The sequence below is a fragment of the Nelusetta ayraudi genome, unplaced genomic scaffold (assembly GCF_046127955.1).
Source record: "Nelusetta ayraudi isolate G7.1 ecotype Tasmania unplaced genomic scaffold, CSIRO-AGI_Nayr_v1 ptg000031l, whole genome shotgun sequence".
NCBI classification, from domain to species: Eukaryota; Metazoa; Chordata; class Actinopteri; order Tetraodontiformes; family Monacanthidae; genus Nelusetta; species Nelusetta ayraudi.
Window position 1 is genome coordinate 927,453 of NW_027466081.1, and position 26,362 is coordinate 953,814.

The following is a 26,362-nucleotide window of genomic DNA, read 5'->3' on the forward strand; positions in this document are numbered from 1 at the left end:
CTAGGCATGGGCGATATATCGTCATACAAATTCACCACGGTAAGAATACGTCATCTCGCGGTAGTAACGATAAACTCCCGTTGATGACGTAATTACGTGCGCAACACACTTGTCAGCAGCTCATGTGTAGCCCAATAACAAGCACGGGACTGATAGCGTAGCCACCGTTCTCGAGAATCCATCGTGGATTGTGTGCAAAGTGAAAATAAACACCACGAAAACGATTTGCAAACATCCTGTTTTTATTTATTTTCTTTCGGGTCGACGGACCGGGATGTTGAGGCAGGAAACGAAAAAATGTTTGCGAACGTTTACTGGCACGACTCCGAGTCAATCTTAGCATGGACCTTTTCAGGCTTTGTGTTCTAAAGTTACTCGAAGCAGACGTTGAACTCTGTCGTTTATCCACACCGTCTTTTTCACGAGCGATCTTTCTTTCTGTTCTCTGTGGCGCTTGTTTTTAGCGAGCCACTGCTTCTGCAAACACGGCGTGCTTCAGGCGTTTTTCTTCTTCTTCTTCCGCCTTCAGGTAGTAAACTTGCGGCGCCACACCAGGCCGGGCATAGGTACTACATCGTTTTCAGCCGTTTCCAGTGTATCCACGTAAACAGGAATTAAAAAAAAATAACAAAAATACGGCTTCGTGTAAACACTTTTTTTTTCGAGTGCAGTTTCCAAAACCCAAAAATGAAGTTCAATTGTTTTGTATTTTTTTATCGTCACTTTTATCGTTATCGCGATAAATGCCAGAAATTGTTGTGATAAAATTTTTAGTCCGTATCGCCCATCCCTAATCACTACCTGGAACATGTACGTAGCCTGGATCCAATGAAATTGGCAGCGCTGTCCATCTTGCATTGGCAGCTCAGTTTTGTGTTGTGGGTTAGGAACTTTTTTTTTTTTTTTTTTTTTTTTTTTTTTTTTTCACAGCCGGCGTAATTCGATTTTATTTTTTTCCTTTGTCATGGCTGCAAGTGTTTAATCTCAAAGTTGCTTCATTAACATCACACATTTCTATTTTCTATGCCAGAGATAATATTAAGTGCAAGTAAAAACTGAGATTGTAAAGGTAATTTTCAGCCCTGTGCATTGGGTACCTGCCCTGCAATTAATTCCTAGGCCTGTGCTACATAAAAGCTGCTCTCCATTCAACGTTCTGTTCATTCTGTTGGTAAGGTATAGTGTGGAGAACTCGGGAGAGTGAGGCAATAGGGAGAGCGAGAGGGGCCTGAAAGGAGAGGCATGCGGGACTGAGACGTGGGGGCATTGAGTTCAGTGTGTGTGTGTGTGTGTGTGTGTGTGTGTGTGTGTGTGTGTGTGTGTGTGTGTGTGTGTGTGTGTGTGTGTGTGTGTGTGTGTGTGTGTGTGTGTGTGTGTGTGTGTGTGTGTGTGTCGGTAGCGAGCACAGCGCTGAAGAAGGGCTTCATGCCGACATGCCTTTGCCATTGTAGTATTCGCTGTACACTGAATAGATCTCATAGCCACCTGGTGTTTCCCCCCCCCTTCCACGTCTGTGAACACCTGTGAGTAAGAGTGGTTCCTAGAAAGTTGAAAAGACCCAAATGAATGCATACCATTAATTGTATCGTCCTCTTAGGTCGGATCGATTCAAAACAAAAAAACTGCAACCAGGCACGTGCACTGATTGGAAATGAAGTTTGAATGTAATGAACCGTTAAAGTACAAAATGTCAAGTTTCAAATAAAGTTGTAAATAATACCTTGTTAAAGGTCAAACTGTAAAGTCAAATTATAATAATTGGTTTTGGGTCACTTTTTGAGAAAGCAATAAGTTGCAGATTTACTGGGAAAAAAACAAAGCCAGGTTTAAAATAAATTTAATGAAATCTCTACAAGCAAATGGGAATAATAACCTGTTCTTCGGCAGAAGTCGACATTACGAAACACCACTTTTATTCATATGGTTAGCCTAATAGCTTAATTGCCTAACCCATTTTTTTGGCCAAATTGTGATATCTAACTTAACCAATGTACTTGCTAAAAAAAATGTTTTTTTCTTGTTTTCCGAAAAAGTTAAAATATAACTTGGGCAACTATGCTGTTAGGCTACCGATTATAAGGGAGAAAATGGCTTAACATGGGTAAAGACAAAAGATGGGAGAGGGAGAGGGTTGTCTGTCTTGGTAAAATGTGTTTACTGAATTTCAGTATTGTCACTAGACGGTAACAAAATAAAGAACACAAGTAGTGCTGAATTACTTCCTTCAGTCTAGGGATATATTTTTTTTAATTTGTCAGTTTACGGAGAGGCTTATACTGAGGTTTTGGAAGAGAGTATGCAGTTCTAAACCTAGACCCAGTCAACCGATCCAGTTTTTCCAGTTTGGTCCAAAGCCACTACGTTCCTACTCGGCAGACCTCGGCCACAATTTCCAGATCAGTTTGAGTTCTTACGCCTGATTCGCACTGGACATGGAAGCTCACAGGGTTGTTTGTCACGTGGTTAGGGTTTGGTTGTCCTTTCTTAAGAATTCATTGAGCCTGGTAAGAAGGTTTCACTAAGAAGGACCGCTAAGATGTAAGCGTTTCCTCCATGACTTCTTGACACCCTTCTTATGCCCGCTCTTGATGTCCCTCCTTTCGAAAGCTCTTTCTTCTTTTTGAATAAATCTATGCCAGACAAATGGATCGCCCACCACTTTATCTGCGCATTTCTATTTGTCTGGCATCCAGAGATTTGGTTTCATGACTTCGGTGGTTAACAGCTCTCGCAGCCTTAACATAAGACATAAGAAGAGTCTGAAGAAGTCATCTGGGAATCTCTTTACAGTCCTTTCTCAGCTGAACCCTTCTCAAGAGCCTTCTCAAATCATTAAGAATGGTCAGGCCTGGGAAACCCGGCCCTTGTTTTTAGCAGTGTGACGGCACCAGATTTAATTCAATGCAAACAATTTTTGTTCACAGTTTTCACAGTTTGTTTCTAAAAATTGTCAAGTGAAGGTTAAGCTAACTTTTGCTCAAAGATTTTGCTGTAAAAATGACAAACCATGTGGCTTCCGGAAGACGCAAACCTACCACACATTTGTAATTAGTATTTAGAAAATATAACCCACTTACATCATACAGCAATTTTAAAGAAGCTTTTATTTTTAAGTAATGCATATGAACATATGTATGTAGTATATTCTTTGTCATGCATATTAAAATGTTTTATGGAAACACTAATTAATATTATTGTAAATGATTGTCTTTGCTTGAACCTTAACATTATTCTCACCAAGAGTACATGCAAACCTTCCTTTACAGCAAAAAGCAAACAAACAAACAAAAGTTGTTTCTTATATTTTTTTCCTGAATACTTTCCTAATACTTGTGTATGTCTTCCATTTTTAATATAGCATTGTTTTGTTTTGTTTTTTGCTTTTAACAGGGCGATCAAAGCATTCCAGGAGGTGCTTTATATTGATCCCAGTTTCTCAAGAGCTAAAGAGATCCATCTGAGACTGGCACTCATGTTCAAGGTTAATACAGACTATGAGTCAAGCCTAAAGGTAAGCCCGAGTTTAATGTTTCAGGTAAATAACGCAATAAATAAAATAAGAGTTGCATGATTTTGGCCCAAAAGAAAATACAGATTTCTATTTTATTTAAATTATTTATTTTAATGGCGAGCAAGATACTTATGTCACAGGCTTATTAGAGTGACAACATTTACAGTACTCTGGACCAAACCAAGACGAGTCCCTTTGCACAGTACAGTGGTGCACTGGGGGCAGCAATCCACAACAAAATTCTTTCTTCCTTTGACCAACTGCCTGTGTACACGGGCAAGGAGGGCGCACTCTGGGACAGTGCTTAGTCGTTGTTTAGTTCACGTCCCACTTGCGGAACCCAGGAAGACCCAGGACCTGCTTGAGGCACAGCGTCTCTCAGCTAGCCTTAACAATAACGCCCCAGGATCCACCGTTTGCGAAGCGGAAGAAACTGTGCGACTGGTATAAAATCATTTGTGCAGCCCTGATATCAATACATAAATTGAACTTGCAAGGTATGGCTGCACAATTTTGGATTAAAAGGGGAATCCATTTTTTGGGGGGGTTTGAATAGAGAAACAATTCTTTCATGATTTCATTTCGCTAAATACATATTTAGTGAGTTTACGTGTAAAAAAGAAACGTAACAAAAAATATAATGGAGCTTCTGCTTCTCGTCTTCTCTCGCACAAATTATTATGTTATTTTATTATTTTTAAGTATTTTTCATCATGTGTGTAACATGAGACGTAGGTATGCCTCTTTAAGTCTACTGTTGTTAACAAAATGTAACGTTTGGCAGTTGACCATGACAACGCCACAACATCCTTCATGCTACTCCACTCTGGGGTGACATTTGAGGTGATTCTACAGATTTGCGGTGGTTGCCCTGCCACGCTGCTATTGGAGCAAATACTGCATGCATGTTGCCATTCTCACCTCCACTGTGTCATTAGAATTTCAAAAACCAGAATGAGATTCCTGTTACCGGTACGAGATCAGGTGTTAAATGCTCTGTTGTTCCCCACTGGGGTCACTGCAGTGCCAGGAAAGACAATATGAGGTTATAAAAGAAATTAAATGGGACACTTCAGAAAAAAAAAAAAATGCCACATGACAAAGTAACGGTGTTGCAGGTGCAGTGACCAATAATAAAGTGACGAGAAAGTGGCACATTGACCATGAACCAGATGTGACTCAGTCTGGTTAAGTGCTTGTTTTCATGCAAACGATGTCCCAAATGAAATTGCATCGTTGCAGAATCGAGATTGCAATTTGAATTGAAGCCACTTTAAGGACTTGTGCTGCTGCTGTTGTTGTTGTTGTTTTTAAAGATTAGATAAAGGTGTTGTTGGCAGAGTTTGCCTTCTGCTGTCCTTGTTGGTGTACGTCGTAAAAATAGTGGACTGAGCGCTCGACCATTGGGGTGCAGCTGTGTGACTGACTAACGAGCACGGTTGTAATTAACTCACTCCATGCAGCAGCTTATTTTAAAGGGCATTGGACGACTCCACCCGTCCTAGATCAGTGTTCCTGCACCGATCAAGCCTTTGCACCCACTAGAATATGAAGTTTGAAAAATCTCAAAGACGACCTTTCTTTTAAAACCGCGTTTGAACGGAATCACGACCCACTTCTTCCACGTTTTCCCCATTTATGATTTCTCACCCCGTGTGCATTGGGAAAACTACAAGTCCAGCAACTTCCTCAAAACAGTCTCTGAATCAGCTGTCAGAAATGCTTGTCCAGTAAACACGCTGCTCGTGCCGAAAGCCCGAACAGGCTTCTCCACCCATAGTTACCGTTGCTAAGGTGCAATAGAACAGTGGCTACACTCGGAAGGATTTTGCAAATAGATTTATTTTTTGCCCAGTGAATGTGGTTTTTCTTCCCCCAGTCTTCCCTGGCCTTAGCTCTCTTGATTACTATAATGAGAAAATTTCTCATTTTTAAGGCCTGTGGATGAGAATAGAGAGCGATGAAAATCTAAATCAATTCCACTTTGTTTGCTCCGAACTGTGAGACTGAAACCCAGTCTCAAGATGAATTTCAAGCTTATACGGGAGTCAGTTTTAATTGTGTACAATTGTAAATTACAAGAGTATACTCCACTATAAACTCTATGCTACAATAGTGCATACAGTACTTGTGATGCTCTGGCTGGAAGGCTGTGGGAGTGGTTTTGGGAGGCAGCAAGTGCAGTGCATTCTAGTCGGTGTGAATTTTCTACTCTTCGCCCATGAAGAGACGGACGGTCTCTGCCATTATCCTCCCAAGAAGCCCAGATTTCAAAAGGAAATGCGAATTTTTCTCGATTTCAATAAACATCCATGTCTCTTAGTGGCAGCGTGCTCCATTAATGCCAGTTGGTGAGTCAGCTGGTTGAATATTTCACACATTCTGCAGGTTAAAAACCCATTTTCTAGCGTGCACGAGTTCAGCTTTTAACATTGCATTTTGTGTACCAAGCAAACGATGTGTGTGGTTTGCCCTGATAAGCTTTGCATTGTGCCTCTGATTCATATCTCCTTCAGTGTTGGTTTTATGAATGATTCAACATCAATCTTTTAAACAAACTGATAAGATTAATTTGATATCCGCGACACGTTGACCTGTGGGACGCTTCAGTTTTCAGTCTTTGCTGCTGCTGTTCAGGCTCTTGGCTGCATGTCGCTCCCCACTTCCATCATCCACCAGCTGTCGCTAGCAATTAACTAGCCATAAACCTAACTCACACGTCATAACCCTCTATAGGTGAATCAAATAAGATTGGTTGTCTTGCTAGCAGTAAACGTCACTTGTGTTTCGGTTACCCCAGTCTGGAAATTCTTAATTGGTTGTCCTGTGATCTTGGCATATAATTCACTTCAGGCGTTCAGTTGTTCAGCTGTATTGTGCTTATTAAAGGGGTTAGACGTAGGATCTCATTCCCAAGTTAACCAGTGAGCTCTTTACTGGAGGCCGTTTCAAAACGTTTTAATCCAGTCCTCTTGTTTAGCTAACTTCGCTGGCGCTAGGGTAGCGAAATTTAGCGGTTTCCCGTTAGCCTGCCATCAGAAATGGTACCACTCGCTCATTCACTTGCTTTTTGAAGACTAAACATGACTAGAATTCTTAGCTGCGTTTCCATTACCCATAGAATTGCGCAAAACCGAAAATATTTCAATCCAAAAAACTGGTAATGGAAACATCTAAGCTTCGGAAAAAAAAAAACTCTCAAATAGCGTTAAAAGGTTTTTAGGCTCTCCTGAGGTGGTCTTTCAGACGTATTGATAGAGGTATATCGCCAAAGTGTCAGAAGAAGTGTCGGAAACACTTTTGTCGCAAGTACACGTCAGCAGACGTTGGCGTACGGGGTCACGTGACCAGTTCACTTCCAAGTCAGAACGGTGTGTTATGTTTGGGCGGAGGAGGAGACGGAATGTATTTTACGAGTCGGGGATGTGATCGGATCGGCGTACCGATTTAGTACGTTTTCTCAGGCGTGAGCTGCTACATTGTTTGCAAGTTTATTTTGTATCAGTGGTTCACTGTAACTGGAGTTGCTGATTCAGTGAAGCGTCTTCACAAAGTCTGCATTGTATTTACCGAGCAAAGAGCGAAGTCATCACCAAGCTCCCAATGCTCACTGCGTTCTTCGATCTGTAAAGTAAACAAAACGGCGAGGGAAAGCAAAGCACGGATTGATCGTTGAAGGAAACGATCCAATTTATTTTGCAACGCACCGAGAGAAAAGTCTGAATCCAATGGTGCGAAAAAAAAAGATCGGGTCGGGGGGAAAATTGGGATCGGCAATTGCTCATTAAAAAAAAAATCGGGATCGGATTCGAGACCCCAAAAAATGTGATCGGGACATCCCTGTAGTCAAAGGGGAAAAATATAAAACGACCGTTCTCGACAGCAAACAAACGTAAGCAAACAAAAGCAAACGTAATTCATGTCAGATTTTATGGGAATTACTGCTTATGCGCTTCGCACCATTCAGTGGAAACGCCTGCAAAACGCAATTGCACTTTGTCGTAATTGTAGAAATGTCGCTTTTATTTTGGGAAAAATTGTAATGGAACCGATACGGCTATGTCTGTTCTTTAGATAAGAGAAGAATTTTGTGGTTAGGTTATTGCACAAGTTTGATGATTTATTCACTGTGCCCATTGACTGCCGAGTTTCACATCCAGTAGTGTCCGTTTAACGGGACTCCGGCGCCCACCTATGTTCTTTATCGCAGTCCCATCTGTATGGTGGAGCACGTGTCTCGAAACTCCCGGCGCCGTAGCGCTGAGCTGAGTGAGCCGCGCGGCGTCCTGCGCTCCCTTCTCTGTCTCGCTGGCACCCCCCCCCCCCCCCCCCCGCCCCTCCTCCTCGTCCTGGCTCTTTGCCAGCTGCACATGCATGACTGCCCCAGTTATCTACAGGGAGCGGCAGCTGAACGTTTAGTGGGACAGAGCTCCAATAAAGGTTCGGGAGAGAAAACGAGCCGCGAATCGAGAGAGAGAGAGAGAGAGAGAGAGAGAGAGGAGGAGGGGGGGGGGCGAGGGGGGGGACCTGACGAGGCGATGAGGAAGGAGGCGCGGGAAGGCGAGATTTCTCCTCTTTTTTTAAGCTCCTCTTTTTGACGGTTGGAGCGGAGGATGATGAAGAGACCTACTTGCAACTGGTGAGTGGAGAGTGGATGAAGGTGTGTGTGTGTGTGTGTGTGTGTGTGTGTGTGTGTGTGTGTGTGTGTGTGTGTGTGTGTGTGTGTGTGTGTGTGTGTGTGTGTGTGTGTGTGTGTGTGTGTGTGTGTGTGTGTGTGTGTGTGTGTGTGTGTTAGCCGGCGCGAGCCGCCTGATCCACCTCGGAGGTATTGTGTGTCTCCTCTGCACCCTCTGCTGCAGCGTCTGCTGAATAGTAATCAGTGACACGAGGAGGGGTGGGGGGGGCGATAGCGAACAGACAGACACAGACAGACGGACAGACTGAGAGCGAGGGAGACTAGACATGGGGAGGGAGGTGGGAAGCTGACGGTGCCGCCGCATTAGCCGCCTGTCGGTGGAGGAGGTGTGAAGGAGGAGGAAGGGCATCGGGGGAGCGAGAGGAAGGGATCTTCCCGGCTTGAAGGAGAGAGGCAGCTGCCGCTGTGCTGCGGGTGGACTGATGTACCAGCGGTTTGGGTAAAGCTTTGTATCTTTGACTCTCGTCTCTGGCTGGGATTTGGCAAAACTGCCTTTTTTCTTCTTTTTTTTAATTTGTTTTTTAAATGTGATGACTGAGGCGATGTCCCTCTGTGTGCCTTATATATTTTTTTTCTTCCAAATGCTAATGTTAAACACTGCCAGGACTACTGAGACTTGGGGGGGGGGGGGAGCATGGAGAAAAAAAAGGACCTAACTGGACAGGTCTGGGTTTTTTACGATCTGTCTGCCGTGGACATCACGTGCGGACGGACGGCGCAAAGCTTCCTCATTGCTAATTGACGTTGCGTGCTAGCGGGAAGGCTTTTCCCTCTCAGCCGCAGCCTGGGAAGTGTCAGTTACCGGTGTTCTCCCCCTCTCGCTCTCTCTCTCTTTTTTTTTTTTTTTTCTGACGCTTCCTATTGTCTGGTGAGGTCGGCCACAGCTGGTGGAGTACGTACGGCCACACCGGCGGTACACTCTGTTCTCTCACCTTGTGATGGGGCTGGCGGGGCGCTGCTTGTTCCTTTGACTCCCTTAAGAAAATGTGAGGGGCTGCGCGTCTATAAAGATTTCTCCGGCCTTAATAAAGGAGGAATAGATCCATACCAACGGGTACAGTTTTCAAAAGATGACCTGAAGCAACTTTAGGTGCGCCCACCTGCGCCCGGGAGAGGAAACCTGTCTTTTCACTTCACCTGTCGTCCCTTTGAACGGCCTCCTTGAGCTTAAACTTAAGCTTAAACTTAAACTCGTGAGGTCAGAGCCCGTCCGCAGTCGAAAAAACTACCGGGGTCGCGAGGAGTTCAGGTGACTCGGGTCAGCTCGACTTGTGCGGCGGCGCTGCTGATCCATTGGCTGATGCCCAGGCTCTAGGTGGGTCGGTCCTCGACTGCCACGCCTCGGCGGCTTTCTCCCGAGCGGCGCGCTCCTCGTCGCTCTATTATTAGAACTGGATGCCACCACGTTTATTATTAGCCGCCAGTGTCTCGCGTTAGTATCGGCCGGGACTCGAGGCTCTGAGTGGGATTGATAAGTGGGTGCTTTGTCTCGTCGAGGTTATCCCCTGTAGATCGCACCATCGTGTGACCATCGTCGACATACGATAGTAGGTCGAAGAAATTTGTCTGCAACTGCGGAGTGGCCTGAACCGAGCATTTGTAGGAAATCGGTACCAGCCGGAATCAATCGGTGTCTGTTGGTGTCTCGCAATCAATTTTACTGCATTTGGAGTAAATTGTGTCTTCTCTTCTCTTCTCTCTCTCTCCCCTCTGCAGCATTTCCAGTTGGCTTTGATCGATCCCAGTCTCTGCACTTTGTCCAAAGCTGAGAGTAAGTGAACCCGCGCCCTTGTCCTCGCTCCGCGTTATCGGCGTGCGTTCGGGCGGCCACCGACGCCTCATTAAAAAGGGCACCGAGAATATTTCTTCAGAGCGGATTTTTTTTTTCTTCTTCTTCTTCCTCTCGCTGCCGTTTTTCCCTGCCGACTCTGCCCGAGACCGGTGGTTGCCTAGGAGACAGCACACGGAGGAGCAGAACTAGATTTGCTCGAAAGCCTGTCTCACGCGCACACTCGCACACGCTCTCACTGACACACTTACGTATTGGGGTTTTCTTCCGGCGCGTACGCTCCGGGTTTACTCCATGTGCTCTGTGCAATTTGCGATCGTCCGGCCGATGAGCGCGTTTTAAAATGAAACTACGAGCCATCCACTTACCTCTCTGTTCTCTGCGTTTCTCCACAGTTCAGTTCCACATCGCCCATTTGTATGAAATCCAGGTAAGCGGTCTGTTTTCTTATTTTTTCCTAACGGGAGTTGCCCAACACACCTGTCTGTTTAGCCCTTGTGTGATTTCTACTTCTGGCTAAATGTCTCTTTTGTCAGTTGGACGTTTTGTTTTTAAGGATTCGCTTTCACTGAAGATACTTGGAATAAGCGCTAATCCGCTTCACCTTGCCCTTAATGCACATCCACTACAGCCATGATGGACCCTTGGTAGCGCAGCCCGCGGCTGCCACTGACTTGTTTTTCCAGCGGCTGATGAACTACCGTAGTCGCGTTGGATTTCTACGTTTGGATGAGCGTCAGTTCAGACGATGTGGTCAAACGGTCAGAAGGCTTCCCGTCGGTCTGTTTGGGTGAACCGTCCAGGCTGACGGTCATCGCGGCGGTGTCTCCGACCGCGTCGTCCTCTCAACGGCTCCTCATCTCCACCGCGGAAGTGCGTCGTTAAAATCCCTCGCCAGGTTTTTCCCACACTGCTCCGCCACCACTGGCTATTTTCAAAGTTAGCCTCAAGTCGTCTTTATCGAGCGCCTCGACTCTAATGACGTGGGCTGATAACGTGTGGTCGAGTTGGCGGAGGGGGAGGCGGGGTTGTGCGGGAGGCAAAAGGTCAAGACGACTCCCAAGTATTATTGATGGTGAATTGGGCCTAGTAGGATGGCTTTTTTAAGAATCTACAAATATGTGGACAGTGCATTGATTATTATCCCACCACAGGGTTGTAGTTTATTATCGCCTGGAGGGAGTTTTCTAACTTTATGACTCTTGATGTCAGCTATTGATTTAGCGCCAGCAAAACACGAGTCGTGTCTCTGCGCATGGAGATGTGTGCAATAGGAATTGATATTGGGCCGCGTTCAGACTGCAGGCGAATCGGATTCAAATCGGATCCAAATCAGATTCCTTCTCAAATCTGATTTTCAGGGCTGACTGTTCACTCTGCTTTTTAGCAAGTGTCCAAGTGGGATGTGGCTCTGTTCAGACTGGGCCACACTATTGACCCGTCTGACAGGTCGCCGTTGCAACGTCAGAGCAGAGGCGTTGTGTAGTGTGTGACGTCGTGTAATTGCGACAGCGGCACTTGTTGCGCTACAGGCCCAGGAGCCTGGCTTGAATGGAGCTGCAGTATCTCCCCACAGACTGATGAGGCAATGAGTTTCCTCCTCTGTCCAGGGACAGCTGGTTTCTACTCGTGACGTCACGGACGGCCAGAACCCGTTGGTGTGTTTGGAGCCGTTCACACTGAGACGCATCCGTCCTAATGCGATTGGATGATGAAACTACCTCCTGAATGTGGTTTCAATCTGGTTTGCAAAAAAAATCGGATTCGATGCGATTTGTGACTGTTCAGACTACAGAAGAGCCGTCCGGTTTCAATCTGGATGGGCTAAAAAATCTTTTTTTTTTTTTTGGCTGCCGGTCTGAAGTGGAGACAATTCTAAGATTTCCATTTGGTGTTTTCCTCCTTGGCCAAGGGCCTAGTTTGATGGGAGTCTTTTACGTGCTCCCGAGTGTCATTGTGTGTTCTGCCAGGGAGCCATCTAGGATTAATAAGAAGTCTCGGGGTTGTTTAGAAGGCATTGTGCTTCTACAGACTGTTTGAGATTCAGGGGCAGTCGGGCCGTTGAGCGAAGCGAGCAGCGAGCACCGGGCTAACGGCAGACGCTGCTCGGGTTTCCTAAAATACAAAGCACGCGCTGCTGCTCTCGACATACTTTGACAGAATGCCGCGTGCTCGCACGCTTAGTGGACATGCTGAGTCTGTCACAGCCCAGCCTCCCCCTCTCCTCTGTTTGTGTGCTTGTGTGAGAGATAGATAGAGAGAGAGAGAGAGAGGGAGAGAGAGTGTGTGTGTGTGTGTGTGGTCTGGCTGGCTATTACTAGAGCGAGGACCTCTAAACTCTCTGTGCCCGTCCAGATAGAACCATAAAACACAAACAGCCTTAAACAAACCCCCTGTCTCTCTCTCTCTCCCTCTCTCTCTCTCTCCTCTCTCTCTCTGCGTTCTGCTTCCTCCTCTCGTCCTCCTCGCAGAAGAAATACAGAGCGGCGAAAGAAGCCTATGAAAGTTTGCTGCAGACTGAAAATCTTGCGGCACCGGTGAAGGCCACCACACTGCAACAACTTGGTACGTACGCTTCCGCCTCACTTTTTTCCGGCGCAACCTGAAAATGTTCTCATCTCAACTGTCTGGCACTATTTGGGCATTTCCACTAGGACGTACTCGGCTTCACATTAGGTGGTCTATTAGGTGGTAGTACCTGGTACCCCGGGTATTATTGTAGTGCCGACTCAGCAGAGCCGATATGTTGGTTCAGACCTCGACGGCCATGCGTTTTTTTTTATCTTCGCTGAAGTAGACCAGGGAAATGGCTGGCTGACTCGACCAGGTGCAGGCGCCTCTGTGCGAGTGAACTCGGCTGAGCGACCCGCAACAAGGAGGTCTTCTCAGGTCGCCAAGCTGATGGAAGCTCACGGCCACCGGCGGACATTAAAAATGTGTCAAGTGAAGCAGAGGAACCAATACCAATATGGTCCAGTTAACATGTTGCCAAGGGACTTCTGGCAGCCTTGCTCTGGTGACGCCTCCCTCGCCGGGTTGATGTTCAGTTGTTATGGAAAAGAAAGCCAAGTTGAGCCGAAGCGAGTAGTGCTGAATAGTAATGTTAATCAATTGATTATCAATTCTTTGTTGAGAATTTAATCGATTAAATTAAATTAGTCGCAATTAATTGATAATTTTTTTACACGGGTAGTTAATATTATTGGAACAGTGTAGTGTCAGGAATGAGTAATTCACCTGTAGATACTGTGATGGTCATAATATACCGAGAACAAGTTACTTTTAAACAACTCTTAAAAAACAAAAGTTGAAATGTGACCCATTCGAAGTCAACTTGAAGTCAGAGAATTAATGTTTAGGGTGTTTTTACTGTTCTCTTATGTAAATATCGGTCACATTGGACCCTCAACATTATTTAAGGGTTAGTTAATGTGTTCCTTACACATTTTTCATTGTGAAATCGATCGATAAGGTCAATCAACTAATGATTAATAATTAATCATTAATCGATCGATAAGGTCAATCAACTAACTAACTAATGTATTAATCGATAATTTGCATCCCTAGTGCTAAAACAGAAATGCTTCATTTGGATCAATTTGATTTTGGTTGGGTTTCAGTTGGTGGAGAAAGTAGCTAGCATTGTATTTCCTAATCTGTATAAATATAAAAAGTGTGTTGAACTGGTAAAAGTGTTGATGACTGCCTTTGTGTTATAAGTAAAACTTGATTTAAAAAAAAAAAAAAAATTGTACATCTTGGATAAATTGGGATCACTGATGTACTACATAGATGGGGCTTACATGTGTTGTGTTGTGTGTGTTTGCTTGTTTTTGTTTCTCATGAGGAACTGTCATTTTTCTGTTTGTTGCATAGTGTAACTTTGGATTTATGTTTGCATGCAAAACATCAACAAGCCGCGTAATCGCATCAAACTACTTTCACAAAGCGTCTTACTAAATCCTGTATATTCATTAGTGGCTGTTTGGCCTGAGATTACATACTGACGCACACAGCCACTGAGGCTACATGCGCTAGCCTGAGCTGTTTCACGTCAATGAATTATATCGTTAGCCTAACAGCATAATTGCCTATTGGCCAAATTGTGATATCTGAAAAAATACCAATGTGCTTGCAAAAAAAATGTGTTTTTCCTGTTTTCCGAAAACGTTCAAATATGACTTGGGCAACTATGCTATTGGGCTAACGATTTGTGTTAAAATCAGGTGTTCGGCTTTTGCAAATGGCTGCATGTGAAAAACAAACTAGCTTGTTTTGTTTAGCCTAACTTTCTCAAGGATATGAGGAAACAATTTTAGTGAGGAGACCATGGCAAGTTATCATTGGCCCAACATCATTTTGAACTCCTTTTTTAAAGGAAAAAGACACACCCAAGACTCAAGCTTAGCATTATTCTCCCCCCAACAGGCTGGATGCATCACACAGTGGAGCAGTTAGGGGACAAAGGTACAAAGGACAGCTATGCCATCCAGTGTCTGCAGAAGTCTCTAGAAGCGGACCCAAACTCTGGGCAGTCCTGGTACTTCCTTGGCAGGTAAGACTATAATGTGTATATGAGCTTTCCATCTCCCACTTAAAACGTAGGATCATGATCTGTTCAAACCCAGCATCATAAAGAGCTGAATTAGGGGGGGAAATAAATAACAAAGCTGTTATTACAGCCCATATTTCTCTGAATGTGAATCTGAAATCTGTGTTTCCCGCATGTCACACTTTCTGGTACAATCAGTGTGTTTCCATTACAGTTTTTGACAAAATAAAATTCTACAATTTCGACCAAGTTCAATTGCGATTTGCAGGAGGTTCCATTGAATGGCGTGAAGCGCGTAAGCCGCAATTCTCGTAAAAACCTCCTCTCGCGGGACGTAATTTTCAGAAAATCTCATCCCGCGAGATTTACGAGAATTACGTTTGTTTTTGTTTGTTTAGGTTTTTTTGCTGTCAAGAATGGTTGTTAAAAAATGTTTTTATCTTTGATGACTTGTAAAAAAAAAAAATTCAGTTTCCCCCTCCGCCCAAACCTAACGCACCATTTTCACTTGAATTGAACTGGTCACGTGACCCCGTACGTACGTCACGTCTGGCGATGAGTAAATGCGAAAAAATTGCTTCCATTACATTCTTGCGATATATACTGTATCTCTATATCGATACGTCTGAAAAACCACCGCATGAGAGCACAAAAACCGGCACAAAAAGGTGTTTGCATTCCCAGTTTTTTATTGCGATATTTAGGTTTTGCGCAATTCTAGTGGTGATGGAAACTCGGTGAATGATGAGTGTGGAAATTTACTGGCATTGGACTTTGAGAAAAGCTGACCAACGCTCTAATTGATTTCATTTTCCATGTTGCTCGCTGTGGAGAGACCTATCTATGTCCTGTCTGCATCTCTAATCAGCCAGTGCGAATGTGTGCCCGTCCCTCTGCAGGTGCTACTCTAGTATTGGGAAGGTGCAGGATGCCTTCATCTCCTACCGCCAGTCCATTGACAAGTCAGAGGCCAGTGCGGACACCTGGTGCTCCATAGGGTAAGAGACACATGGTTACAATGCTTCAGATATGGGTTGAAACAATACCAGGGATGCTGAACTCTTCTTGTGCCTTTTGATTGGGGGAGCAGTGAATATGGTAGTTTAGTTTGGTAGTGGTAGTAGTTTTGAGCAACAGTTCTCAACTGATGGGTCGAGGAGGGCTATTTTTTTTCTTTCTTTTTCTTTTCTTTTCTTATCTTTTATTTTATTTTTTATAAAAAACAGATTTTAAATGTATATATTTAAAGAGAAAATGTTGGGCTTTTACTTTGTAGAACACACAATTCAGTTCAATGATTTTAATAATTCATTTACCAGACACGATAGAAAGTGGGCTAGCGTGGAATGAATTTGGGTCTCAACTTCATGGACAAATGTGTCTCCTGAGACTCCACCAGTTTGGAATAGGGGTCGGATTAGAGAACCGGTTCCGACCAATTGGTCGATTCCATCGGAACCGTACACCCCTAACGTTATCGATTCTTCTTAATGATCCTTTCAGTGTGTAATCAGTGCAACGCTGTCGTCTCATGTAGAGGTGCAAATACCTCAAATATGTAAAGCAATCTGTCGACCCAGCATGGAATTAAATTCCAGGAGTGTGGAGTGTTCGATAGGCTACGTGCTAGTGCTAATGCTGCTAACGTTGCTGCTGCAGCAGCTGCCAGCTCCACTGTGATCTCTGTCGTGACGGTAAACATCCACGCTAAATGTATCCTGCACTTGGCACACCGTCACCCTGCAAGCAGCATGCACTTTTTGATTATTAAGCCCAGCTACATAGAAATATTTTCCTTTTCATATATTTTAAAAGATGATGACGGCGATGATGAGACAGTCACAGTTACTCAATTCAAGAGCAGATCTGCCCATATCCTTGCATCAAAACTGTTGATTTCTATTCTGTGTACTCTCTGCCAAATTTTCAGTACGTTATCTAGGCATACATGCCTATTTTTCTAAAGGGGACTAATGAGGAAAAAGAGTGTTCAACCATTGACTGACATTTGGTTTAAGCTTACAAGAAACTTATAAAGCAACAATATTTTCATTTTTGTTATGAATGTTATGCGAGTCAGACACTGTTAAATAATTTTTTAAGCGAAATCTGTTGATGTCTTGTGCTGACATTTTGTAAAAAAAATTAAAATTAAATAGTTGCTTTTGGTGCTGAAGACCATGTAGAAGTACTTTCCCCCCCCTCAAAAAACTGCTAGAATCGATAAGGAATTGGATCAATAAGCAGAGTCGACAATGGCATCGATATCGATAAAATCTTATCAATTCCCAGCCCTAGTTTGGAACCACTGGTTTGGAGTATAACAATAATCCTGAAGGACACCTAAAAAAGAAGAAGATTGAAACAAAAAAATGCAGTGGTTTCAATGTGACGGCTTTGTCTTGACGCGTCTTTCCTCTGACCCCAGGGTGCTCTACCAGCAGCAGAACCAGCCCATGGACGCGCTGCAGGCCTACATCTGCGCCGTTCAACTGGACCACAGCCACGCGGCCGCCTGGATGGACCTGGGCACTCTCTACGAGTCGTGTGGCCAGCACCACGACGCCATCAAGTGCTACATCAATGCCACACGCAGCAAAGCCTGCCTTAACACTGCTGCGCTCGCGCAACGCATTAAACTGCTGCAGGTAGGGCAGGATCGCCGACTGAACTCTCGAGATGCGCTTATATTTTTTGGGATGTTGCGAAGTGTCTTCATGTGTTGTTTGGTATCGAACTGCTACGCGTCTGCAATTTTTATTTTTAATAGCTAACGATTAATTCATTAGTCGTTAGTTGATTGACCTTATCGATCGATTAACGATAAATTGATAAGCGGCAATTATTCCTGAGAACCTAAATTTCATAACGAAAAATGTGTAAGGAACCCATTATTTAACCCTTAAATAATATTGAGGGTCCAATGAGACCCATTTTTACATTAGAGAACAGTAGAAACACCCTAAACATTTATCCTCTGACTTAAAAAATTTCAACATTTCTTTTTTTTTTTTTTGAAGTTGTTTAAAAGTAACTTGTTCTGGGTATATTTTGACCATCACATTATCTACAGGTGAATTGCTATTTTCTGCCACTACACTATTAAAATTATATGATATTAACTACCTGTGTAAAATATGTTCAATTGATTGCGACTAATTTTATTTAATCGATTAAATTCTTAATCGACAGTTAATCGCTAATCGATTAATTGTTAACATCCCTACTTAGAACACATTGATATTTGACTTTTTGTGGCAAAATTCTACTGTAATAGCATTGAACATTTCTACTAAGTAATAAAACTCTTTGTTAACATTTGGAAAAAAGCAAGCAGCACCAAAAATGCAAGCCAAAATCCACGGTGGCTTCCTCGTATGAGCCCAAAATGGTCACTAAAGATTGCATCCCGACATCTCTCCTAGGCGCAGTTGTGTAACCTGCAGCCAGGTGGTCTGCAGAGCAAGAGTAAAATGCTTCCCAGTATTGAGGAAGCATGGAGCCTGCCCATTCCTGCTGAGCTTACGTCCAGGCAGGGAGCCTTGAACACTGCACAGTCACAGCAGGTGAGATTCTGCTCATTCAAAAGGGTTCCGAGCCTCTCTGGCATTGACGACAGTCAACCATTTCCATTTGTACGACAAAAGTCTTGCTTTGATACCCAAATATAATGTGGCGTTTTTAATGTTCTTGATGTGCATTTGTACATGGAAAGCAGAAAGCAGAAACTTGATGGAATTGATGGAAAGGCTGAAAGCTTCAGCTGAGATTGATTTCAGCGTTGACTGGCTGATTCTAATGGGATTACTCATTCCTTAGTCTCCCATGGCTCTAGCTGGCTCTTGATTTCCTTTTGAGGAAAATCTCCATTGACACCAAATGACAAAATTGATGTAACTGGGGAAAGTCCTGGTCTGCCTTTTGTACCGAATCAAAGCGAGAGATTAGAAAGGAAGGAGAGGAGACGTCCCAGGACTCTGAAGTCGGCTTGTTTGAATGGTTTACCAGTGCTGTGTTACATTAAAGTCATCATTCCTGCCCTGTCTGGAAAGCAGTCGGAGTAGCTTTAGAAGGTAGTTGTAGTTGTAGGTGCTCTTTTTGGGAGTATGGAAAATAATTTCTGCATTTTTCTTTGCTAGGAGGCGTCATTTAAAAAAAAAAAAAAACACATGCATTTCAACCATGCAAGCTGTTGCTTCTGCTTAATAGAAACACTACTTGTGTTTTATCATTTTTTTCATGCATTTTTGTTTCCAATCTTGCAGTTTTGCATTTGAATTCCTCCTGTGTTTGAAATGTGTTATCGTAAGTTGCGTCCGTCTTGACAAACTCCTCTCAACCTCCAGGCCTGTAAGGGGGAGGGCGGCCAGGCGGCCCTCAACCACACGGACCCACTGGCCAGTCCTGCCAAGAGGAAGCGCACATCCAGCCCTGCCAAGGTACAATGGAGACTCTTGTCATTATCATTATTATTATCATCAATATAGTTGCTGTCTGTTGAACGGTCGGGCTGAATCGTGCCCGCATGTCATCTTTCTGTCTGTTCCGCAGGGTATCGCAGAGTCGTCGGCAAACAGTCCCAGTCAACAGCAGGTGCCCAGCTGGTACCTGACGCCACAGAAGCTGCAGGTAGGCAACGTGCAGGCTTTGTGTTTTAACACGTGCATACATATTGGTGCGTATCCGTGTTTGTGCACAACAGAATATCATTTTCTTTTTGTTTGTTAGCAACATTGCTGCCATCTTGTGGCTCTAATAAATCTTCTATAATGTTAAAGGTCGATTCGTTGACCAGTCATACTCTGCCTCAGTCACGCCGGTATCATCTATCAGGCCACGGATTGTTCAATTCTTTTTTTACATGGTCCCTATTCAATACCTTGGCTTTGATGCCTGTGGCCCAAATCAGAATTTGTTGCATTTCTGTCCTTTGCTGCTACCGTTAATAGTCAATAACCCACGAATGCCAAGTGATTATTGGCTCGCAGACACTTAAGATTTGCTCTCTTGGATATTGGAGATTGGTACTATTAGATGACTGTTCTTTTTGGGGATATTTCATAATTATGGGGACATTTTGATCAGTGCTCCAAATGTATATAAATTCGGTCCCCAGCCCCACTTTAACCCAACAGTAATGTTAGTTGGGGATGCATACACCTTCAAATTGTCTTCTGCTGTGGAGCCTCCGTTATGAATGCCAGGTCCTGCGGGTATATTTGTGTCGTGCTTGATATTTTTCTTTTATTGCCATTCATCTTAACGCAAAACTTTTGTGCGACGCGCAGCTCCTGGAGCACTTACGGACCAACCGAGCGAACCTCAAGCCCCCCCAGGTGCAAATGCTGGAGCAGCTGGAGAACCAGTTCTCTCTAATGCAGCAGCATCAACAGCAGGTGTGCATCACCATCACCGTCAAATCACTCACAACTGGAGGCGTTATTTTTTTTTTTTCCAATCGTGATTAAACGTTGATAAACTTGCAAGATTTTATTTTGCTTCTGAGGATTATTTCCTGAATACAAGAAAGGTTCATATATATGTATGTATATTTGGGGCAGGTTTCTATTCTGATAATCCAGTAGACTGAAACAAACCTTTGACTGAGTCCCCTTTTCGCCTCTGTGCCCGGTGCTGCCTCAAGAATTACTGAAGGAGAAAATGAGACCAACGAACAGTTTGTCACATGCAAAATAAACCGCACGGGTGCTGCATCAGTGGACTCAGCTTGAGCGGCTAACCGTCGAGAGTGTATCTATATAGTTGTTTTCCCCACAGTGCCGTGCTTTGTAGTCCACTTCCTGGATTTGGTTCACTTAAAGCAGACCAAAGCTGAGAGTTTTTAGGGTAAAATGAAAAGAAAAGACGAATGGAGAAAAACACGAAAACAAACTATAGTTTGATTATACAGGACTGGAATGAATGCGCCAAAGAGACGTCTAATTAGTCGGTACTTATAGAGGCCTTTCTATGGGTAGAAATGAGAGTCCTACATTGTACAGAATGCTGCAGTGAGTTTTTTTGACAAAAAGAAACGTGGCTGCCTGCATGATTTCGGAGTAACTTTTAAGATTTTGCCTGCAAAGTTGTTCAAGTTCTTTCTGATTTGCTTCTCCTCTCAACCAGATGAGGCAGCAGGCAGCGACAGGCGGCCCACCGCAGCCCAGCCTTCCAAACGGTCCTTCGGCAGAGCCCCACCAACCCCACCCCCACACCCCCGGCCCGGCCCGCGCCTCTCCCGTCAACCACTCGGCCGGCCGCGTCTCCCAGCCCACGGCCAACGGGTCCTGCCCCTCGTCGAGCCCTTCGACGGGGCCGCCGGGACACTCGGACAAAAGTCACGCCTCGGGACTGGGAGGCGGTGGCGGCGGCGGCGCGAGCAACGGGAACGTGCCTTACCTGCAGCAGAACTCTCTACCTCACACCTGTACAGTCGCCAGTCACCCCAGCACCAGCAGCACTACCAGTAGTCCAAGTCCAGCGGACGAGGCCTGGAGGAGCCAGCAACGCAACAATTCCACTCAGGTACCTTTGCACTCCTTCCATTTGTCCTTGTTTTAAAGGTCCAGTGTGTATGTATGATTTTTATATTAGTGAAAGCGTAACAAACACACGGCCCATAAAACATTAATAAAAGCGTGTACTCGCAGTACAATTAAGACATCAAGTGGCGCATTTTAGATTGCAGCGTTTTTTCACTCCCCCTCCTGAGCTTGCCAGTGAGCTACGTTGGCCTGCGCACTCAACCCTGGATACCACGTCCACCTGCTTCTTCGTTGGTTTATTTGAAGATGCTAGCAGTCACCCTAACTACTGCTGTCAGGCAACTGGATTGTCCACACCAGGCTTCCTTAGAAATATGGTGGTGCAAGGTGGCACCTAACTGGCAGCAAGACCCTTGATCCATGGCTCCATTCATCATTCATTCATTTTCTATACCCGCTTATTCCTATTCAGGGTCACGGGGGTCTTGATGGAGCCTATCCCAGCTGTCTTAGGACGAAGGCAGGGTGATCCATGGATATTATTGGGAAACCCAAATGACTTTTATTGTACTGCGAATACGCACTTTCATTATGTGTTGTATTTACTGGCAGTATGTTGTCTCTAAATTAAGCCAAATTTTACACAACGAAGCTTTAAGTCATGTGGGCGTCCTTGTGCCTTTGTCGCAATGTCTGGTAGCAATTCTGGATTTTCTGAGGAAGTGAGACTTTCTTGTGTGCTCACTGCGTTCTCCTCTGTCTTCCTTCTCTCCCCAGGGGCTTCAAAAAGGTCACGGTTCCCATTCGGCAGGTCCCAATGGCGAACCCCCTTTCTCTTCCTCCTCCTCTTCCTCCCCTCAGACCTCCTTCTCTTCCTCCGGCATTCTGAATCAGGTCGGTCACTCCTCCTCCGGGCCTTGCACTGCCTCCTCCTCGGCCTCCTCCCTGTCGCCCACCTCGCCCCAGACCACGCCCAACCACTTGTCTTCGCCCCCCCACTGCGCCACTACCTCAGGGGTTCACACCAAAGACGCCGCTCCCTCGGCGGGCAACGGCGGCAAACCCGGTGCCGCTCTGCCGTCGGCTGCGGCCGCGGCACCGGGGCGCGCCGCGGGCGGCGCCGACCCCCCCGCGCAGGGACTGACTAATCACGTCCAGCCGCGGGTGACGGACGGCTCCGCCGAGCCGTCGGGGCCGAGCTCTCCCGCCCCGGGCGCGCACACTTCAGACAATCCTCAGCTCTCGGCCTTGCAAAAGGGAAAAGCCAATGCGAGCAGTAACGGCGAAGACGGCGGCGACCGCGGCGACCACGGCGGGTCGTCCTCGGAGAAAGTCAACAACGTCCACCCGGCCCTGCGCGACGCTGCCAAGACGCTCTCGGAACGAGCCGCGCCCTCCTCCCCGCACTCGGCAGACAGCCCCGCCGCCAACAGCCTCTCCTGCCTTAAGAGCGCGTCCAGCAGCAGCAGCAGCAGCAGCAGCAGCCAAGAGCCGACGCACAACGGCAAAGGGCCGGAGACCTCGGCCGACTCTTGCGGAGTCGGAGCTCCGAGACGCTCGATCCCTGCCGGTCTGGCCCCGTGGTCCTCGGTTTCCATCTACCCCAGCTCCAATGAAGTACTGAAGGCATGCAGGTGAGAACCAGTCCTCCACTGTCGAGTTAAACCCATCTCTATAGTTAACAACTAGCTGCAACGGCGCCCTGTGATGTGGTGTAAACACAAACTGAAACTGCGAAAGGAACATGTATAGACGTAATCCTGATGTTAAGTTAACATAGCCCGGATCTCGTAAAGCTTAACTCCTGATATAATTAACCATCCAGATGTACAGTCAAACCCCCCGCCCCCGTACAGTTAACCCCTGGCCGTAAAGTGAACACTAGATGTACACTTAAACCGTTATGTAGTGCTAACCGTTCAGACGTATAGTTAATTCCCGCAGGTGTAACATTAGCCCCAAGAGGTAAAGTTTAGCCCAAGATGTACATTTAACCCCTGATGTTGAGTTTACCATCCAGGCTATGGTTAATATCCAGCTGTAAAGTTATTTCTCCCAGCTGTAAAGTCGCTTCCTCCCCCCCGCCTCCCCCGCTGTAAAGTTAACCCCGGATGAAGAGTCAATTGCCATCTGTGACTATGCTGAATCTGAATCCGAGTCTGAATAACTAATGGGAAATCAATGCTGATGAGAAAGGTTTGCAGGGGTGCGTTAGCAGCAACAATGCGGCGGACTGCCCTTTTCTCATTTGTGCTGTCGTATCGTCCCATGAAGTCCCACTGTTGGATGTGAGCAAACGTCGCCGCTGAGCGTTTTTAGGCTGCAAGTGAGACTTTGAGTCGATTCTGTGTTCCTCTCTGAAAGTTTCAAAAGCAACTTCTGAAACACGACCTCGCAGCCCAGTACAAATGCACACAGCCTCTTGAGTTGAGTACACTTCAGCCCCTTGTCTCAGTGTCATTTGAATGGGTCACCCAGAGTGCGCACGGTAAACCGAATAAGAAGAAATGTACATTTTGCAAATAAACAGATGATGGTTTTAGGACAACCGTGGCCATTTCACAGATGTGTCCCTTCTGTCGGACCCCCTTACAAAAGTCACCCTGCGTGATTGTGGCAGTCGCGCCTGAAGCACTGATATAAATATTGGGACGTGTTTTGTCTGCATATATGAGATGTCGTCATATCATGACCCTGTGCTGAACGCCAGCTGTATTGATCACTGCCCCTCTGGTCAGATTGAGAACAGAGTTGGTGTACGGCGGCAGCTGGGCGGGTGGAGGACACTTGCTTTGTTCTGTTGCGCTTGTGGCTCACTGATTGATATTGTGTGCAGGCAAGAGCTGCCTCACTTCTGTCAGATTGTTGACATTGACTTTAAATTACTGGGAGTTCTAAATTAGGCGCAAATGTGAGTGCAACTGGTTGTCAGTGGCAGCTCTCCCTGGGTTTGACTCCACCCACTAGCTAGCTAGCTTGCTGGCTCGTGGGTTTAAGCTAGCGGTCTCACATGACCAAGACGAGCGCCTTGGCGTACGTCAAGAGTTGAGCCATAGATGGATGTAACGGAGAAAATCCGGTAATTTTTCAAAATAAAATTGCTGAATAAACGCAAACTCATTTAACGGAAGTTGATTATTCTTTCCGCGCGGCCCGGTACCAAATGACCCACAAAGTGGTACCGGTCTGCGGCCCGGCGGTTGGGGACCGCTGACTTAGACCATGTAGCAGCTGTGCTATCAGCCTGCAGGTTGTATTCTCAATCTAAGAGGTTGAAGCTTTTGCCCATATTATCTGCCGACGTACCAACTGGTGCGACTCGGCAGCTCATCGGCCGCTAACCTGCATTTCTGTCGCTAAATAGTCAACGAGCTCCTCAAGCGTTGTTCAGTGAGTTAAAGGTGCAAATGCTAGCATGTCACCATGTGCAAGAAAGGAATGTGCAAGTGCAACAGTCGTTGCCTTAATAAAGACAAAGTGGAACTTTATTGTATGGTGGATTCCGATTGTTGCTGCAACACCACCAGTGCACTGGGTGAGCCATATGCTCTACTACAGCGCCATAAAACCACTGATATTAAATGAATTAGAATTTTGATGGGGTTTTTTTTTAGTTCTACTCAGTTTGTGTGTTTCGCTCTACTTAGTTCATCAGAAGTATGAAGTCCTAGTTGGTCTGCATCCTCAAAATACTCCCAAGTCCTATTGACTTACTCCTGGTTCTACATCTCACTATGACTTGAACTAACAGAGCCCCACCCCCCCCTGTCCTCTGCTCCTCGGCCTGCAGGAACCTGGGGAAGAACGGCCTGTCCACCAGCAGCATCCTGCTGGACAAGTGTCCCCCGCCACGGCCTCCGCACGCCCCCTCCCCTCCGCTGCCAAAGGACAAAGTCAACCCGCCGACGCCCAGTATTTACGTGAGTGCTGCCGTTACCTCGGAGGACGGCGACGGTGTCGCTGCGACCCCGCTCGCAAAAGCTCAGTCTGAGCCGTGGCGAGGCTGTGACGCTTTTATTATCTCTGCTGTGCTCTGACCTCCTCCTCCTCCTGCGTCTCCTCCTCGGCCACGCAGCTTGAAAACAAGCGAGACGCCTTCTACCCTCCGCTGCATCAGTTCTGCACCAACTCTGCCAACCCCGTCACCGTCATCCGAGGACTCGCCGGAGCTCTCAAACTGGGTACGGAGCGCTTTGATCTCGCGTGTGTGTGTGTGTGTGTGTGTGTGTGTGTGTGTGTGTGTGTGTGTGTGTGTGTGTGTGTGTGTGTGTGTGTGTGTGTGTGTGTGTGTGTGTGTGTGTGTGTGTGTGTGTGTGTTCCACTCACATGGCTCCGTGCTGTGGGTGTGTCACCCCAGTCAGACTTCACATTGCAAGGCTTGGCATATGACAACAGCACCACCTGGATGTGGAGAGCGTTACTGCACGCAGGGCCTCTGCCAAAACCGCATTTATCGCTGCTGCAGTTGCACCTTCCTCTATTATGTAGTGCATTGTTTGCACAGTGTGGCCCCAGACTGAAAAATAAATTAGCACAATTGTAAGGAGAAAAAAAAAAAAAGTCAAAGACATCATCACCGTCATAGAAACACACAGATATTCTTTTTTTTAAGCTATAGTTTTAGTTATAGAATAGAATAAATGTGCTTTATTGATCCAAAATGTGGATATTCTGCCGTTTGCAGCACTGAAAACAACACACAAAAATAAATCATACAGTGATTACAATAATTCCAAGAAACATTCAAGAGAATCTACATACAAGTTTGACTTTGGCTTCTCTCTTGATCTGTAAATCTTTAAAACGCACACACAAGTTTTTGTTCAAATACTTGTGTGTGCATATTTACCTCAGCAGTGCCTTTAATTGCTCACCTTGTTTTTTTTTTTTTGTGTGTGTGTGTGTGTGTGTGTGTGTGTGTGTGTGTGTGTGTGTGTGTGTGTCCAAACCCCACCCCCACCCCTCCAGACCTTGGGCTCTTCTCCACCAAGACCCTGGTGGAAGCCAACCCCGACCACCTGGTGGAAGTGCGAACCCAGCTGGCTCAGCCCACCGACGAGAACTGGGACCCCAGCGGCAGCAAGAAGATGTGGCGCTGCGAGAGCAGCCGCTCCCACACCACCATCATCAAATATGCTCAGTACCAGGCCTCCTCCTTCCAAGAGTCCCTGCGGGTCAGTGGGCCGCACAGGACGATGCACCCGCAAAGAAAACAAAGCCAGAATAGAACCTTTCACATTAACAACAAGTTATTTGAAGATGCGTTCCATCCATGAAAGGCTCAAACACTTTGCATGTTAGTCCTATTAGATCAGAGCTTCTCCACTGG

The 26,362-nt window shown here is 45.7% G+C and overlaps 1 protein-coding gene across 1 annotated transcript in view; it reads left to right on the plus strand.

The window, feature by feature from the left end:
* Positions 1–26,362, plus strand: part of kdm6a (lysine (K)-specific demethylase 6A) — a 42,337-nt gene that overhangs the window by 9,689 nt on the left and 6,286 nt on the right. The window contains exons 6-21 of the mRNA XM_076030779.1: positions 3,391–3,511; positions 9,924–9,978; positions 10,392–10,426; positions 12,468–12,561; positions 14,425–14,551; positions 15,448–15,546; positions 16,977–17,196; positions 17,974–18,114; positions 18,895–18,987; positions 19,100–19,177; positions 19,837–19,944; positions 20,675–21,073; positions 21,811–22,667; positions 24,824–24,953; positions 25,109–25,214; positions 26,002–26,207. Coding sequence (XP_075886894.1) covers positions 3,391–3,511; positions 9,924–9,978; positions 10,392–10,426; positions 12,468–12,561; positions 14,425–14,551; positions 15,448–15,546; positions 16,977–17,196; positions 17,974–18,114; positions 18,895–18,987; positions 19,100–19,177; positions 19,837–19,944; positions 20,675–21,073; positions 21,811–22,667; positions 24,824–24,953; positions 25,109–25,214; positions 26,002–26,207 — 2,869 coding nt within the window. The remainder of the gene's footprint in view (positions 1–3,390; positions 3,512–9,923; positions 9,979–10,391; positions 10,427–12,467; positions 12,562–14,424; positions 14,552–15,447; positions 15,547–16,976; positions 17,197–17,973; positions 18,115–18,894; positions 18,988–19,099; positions 19,178–19,836; positions 19,945–20,674; positions 21,074–21,810; positions 22,668–24,823; positions 24,954–25,108; positions 25,215–26,001; positions 26,208–26,362) is intronic.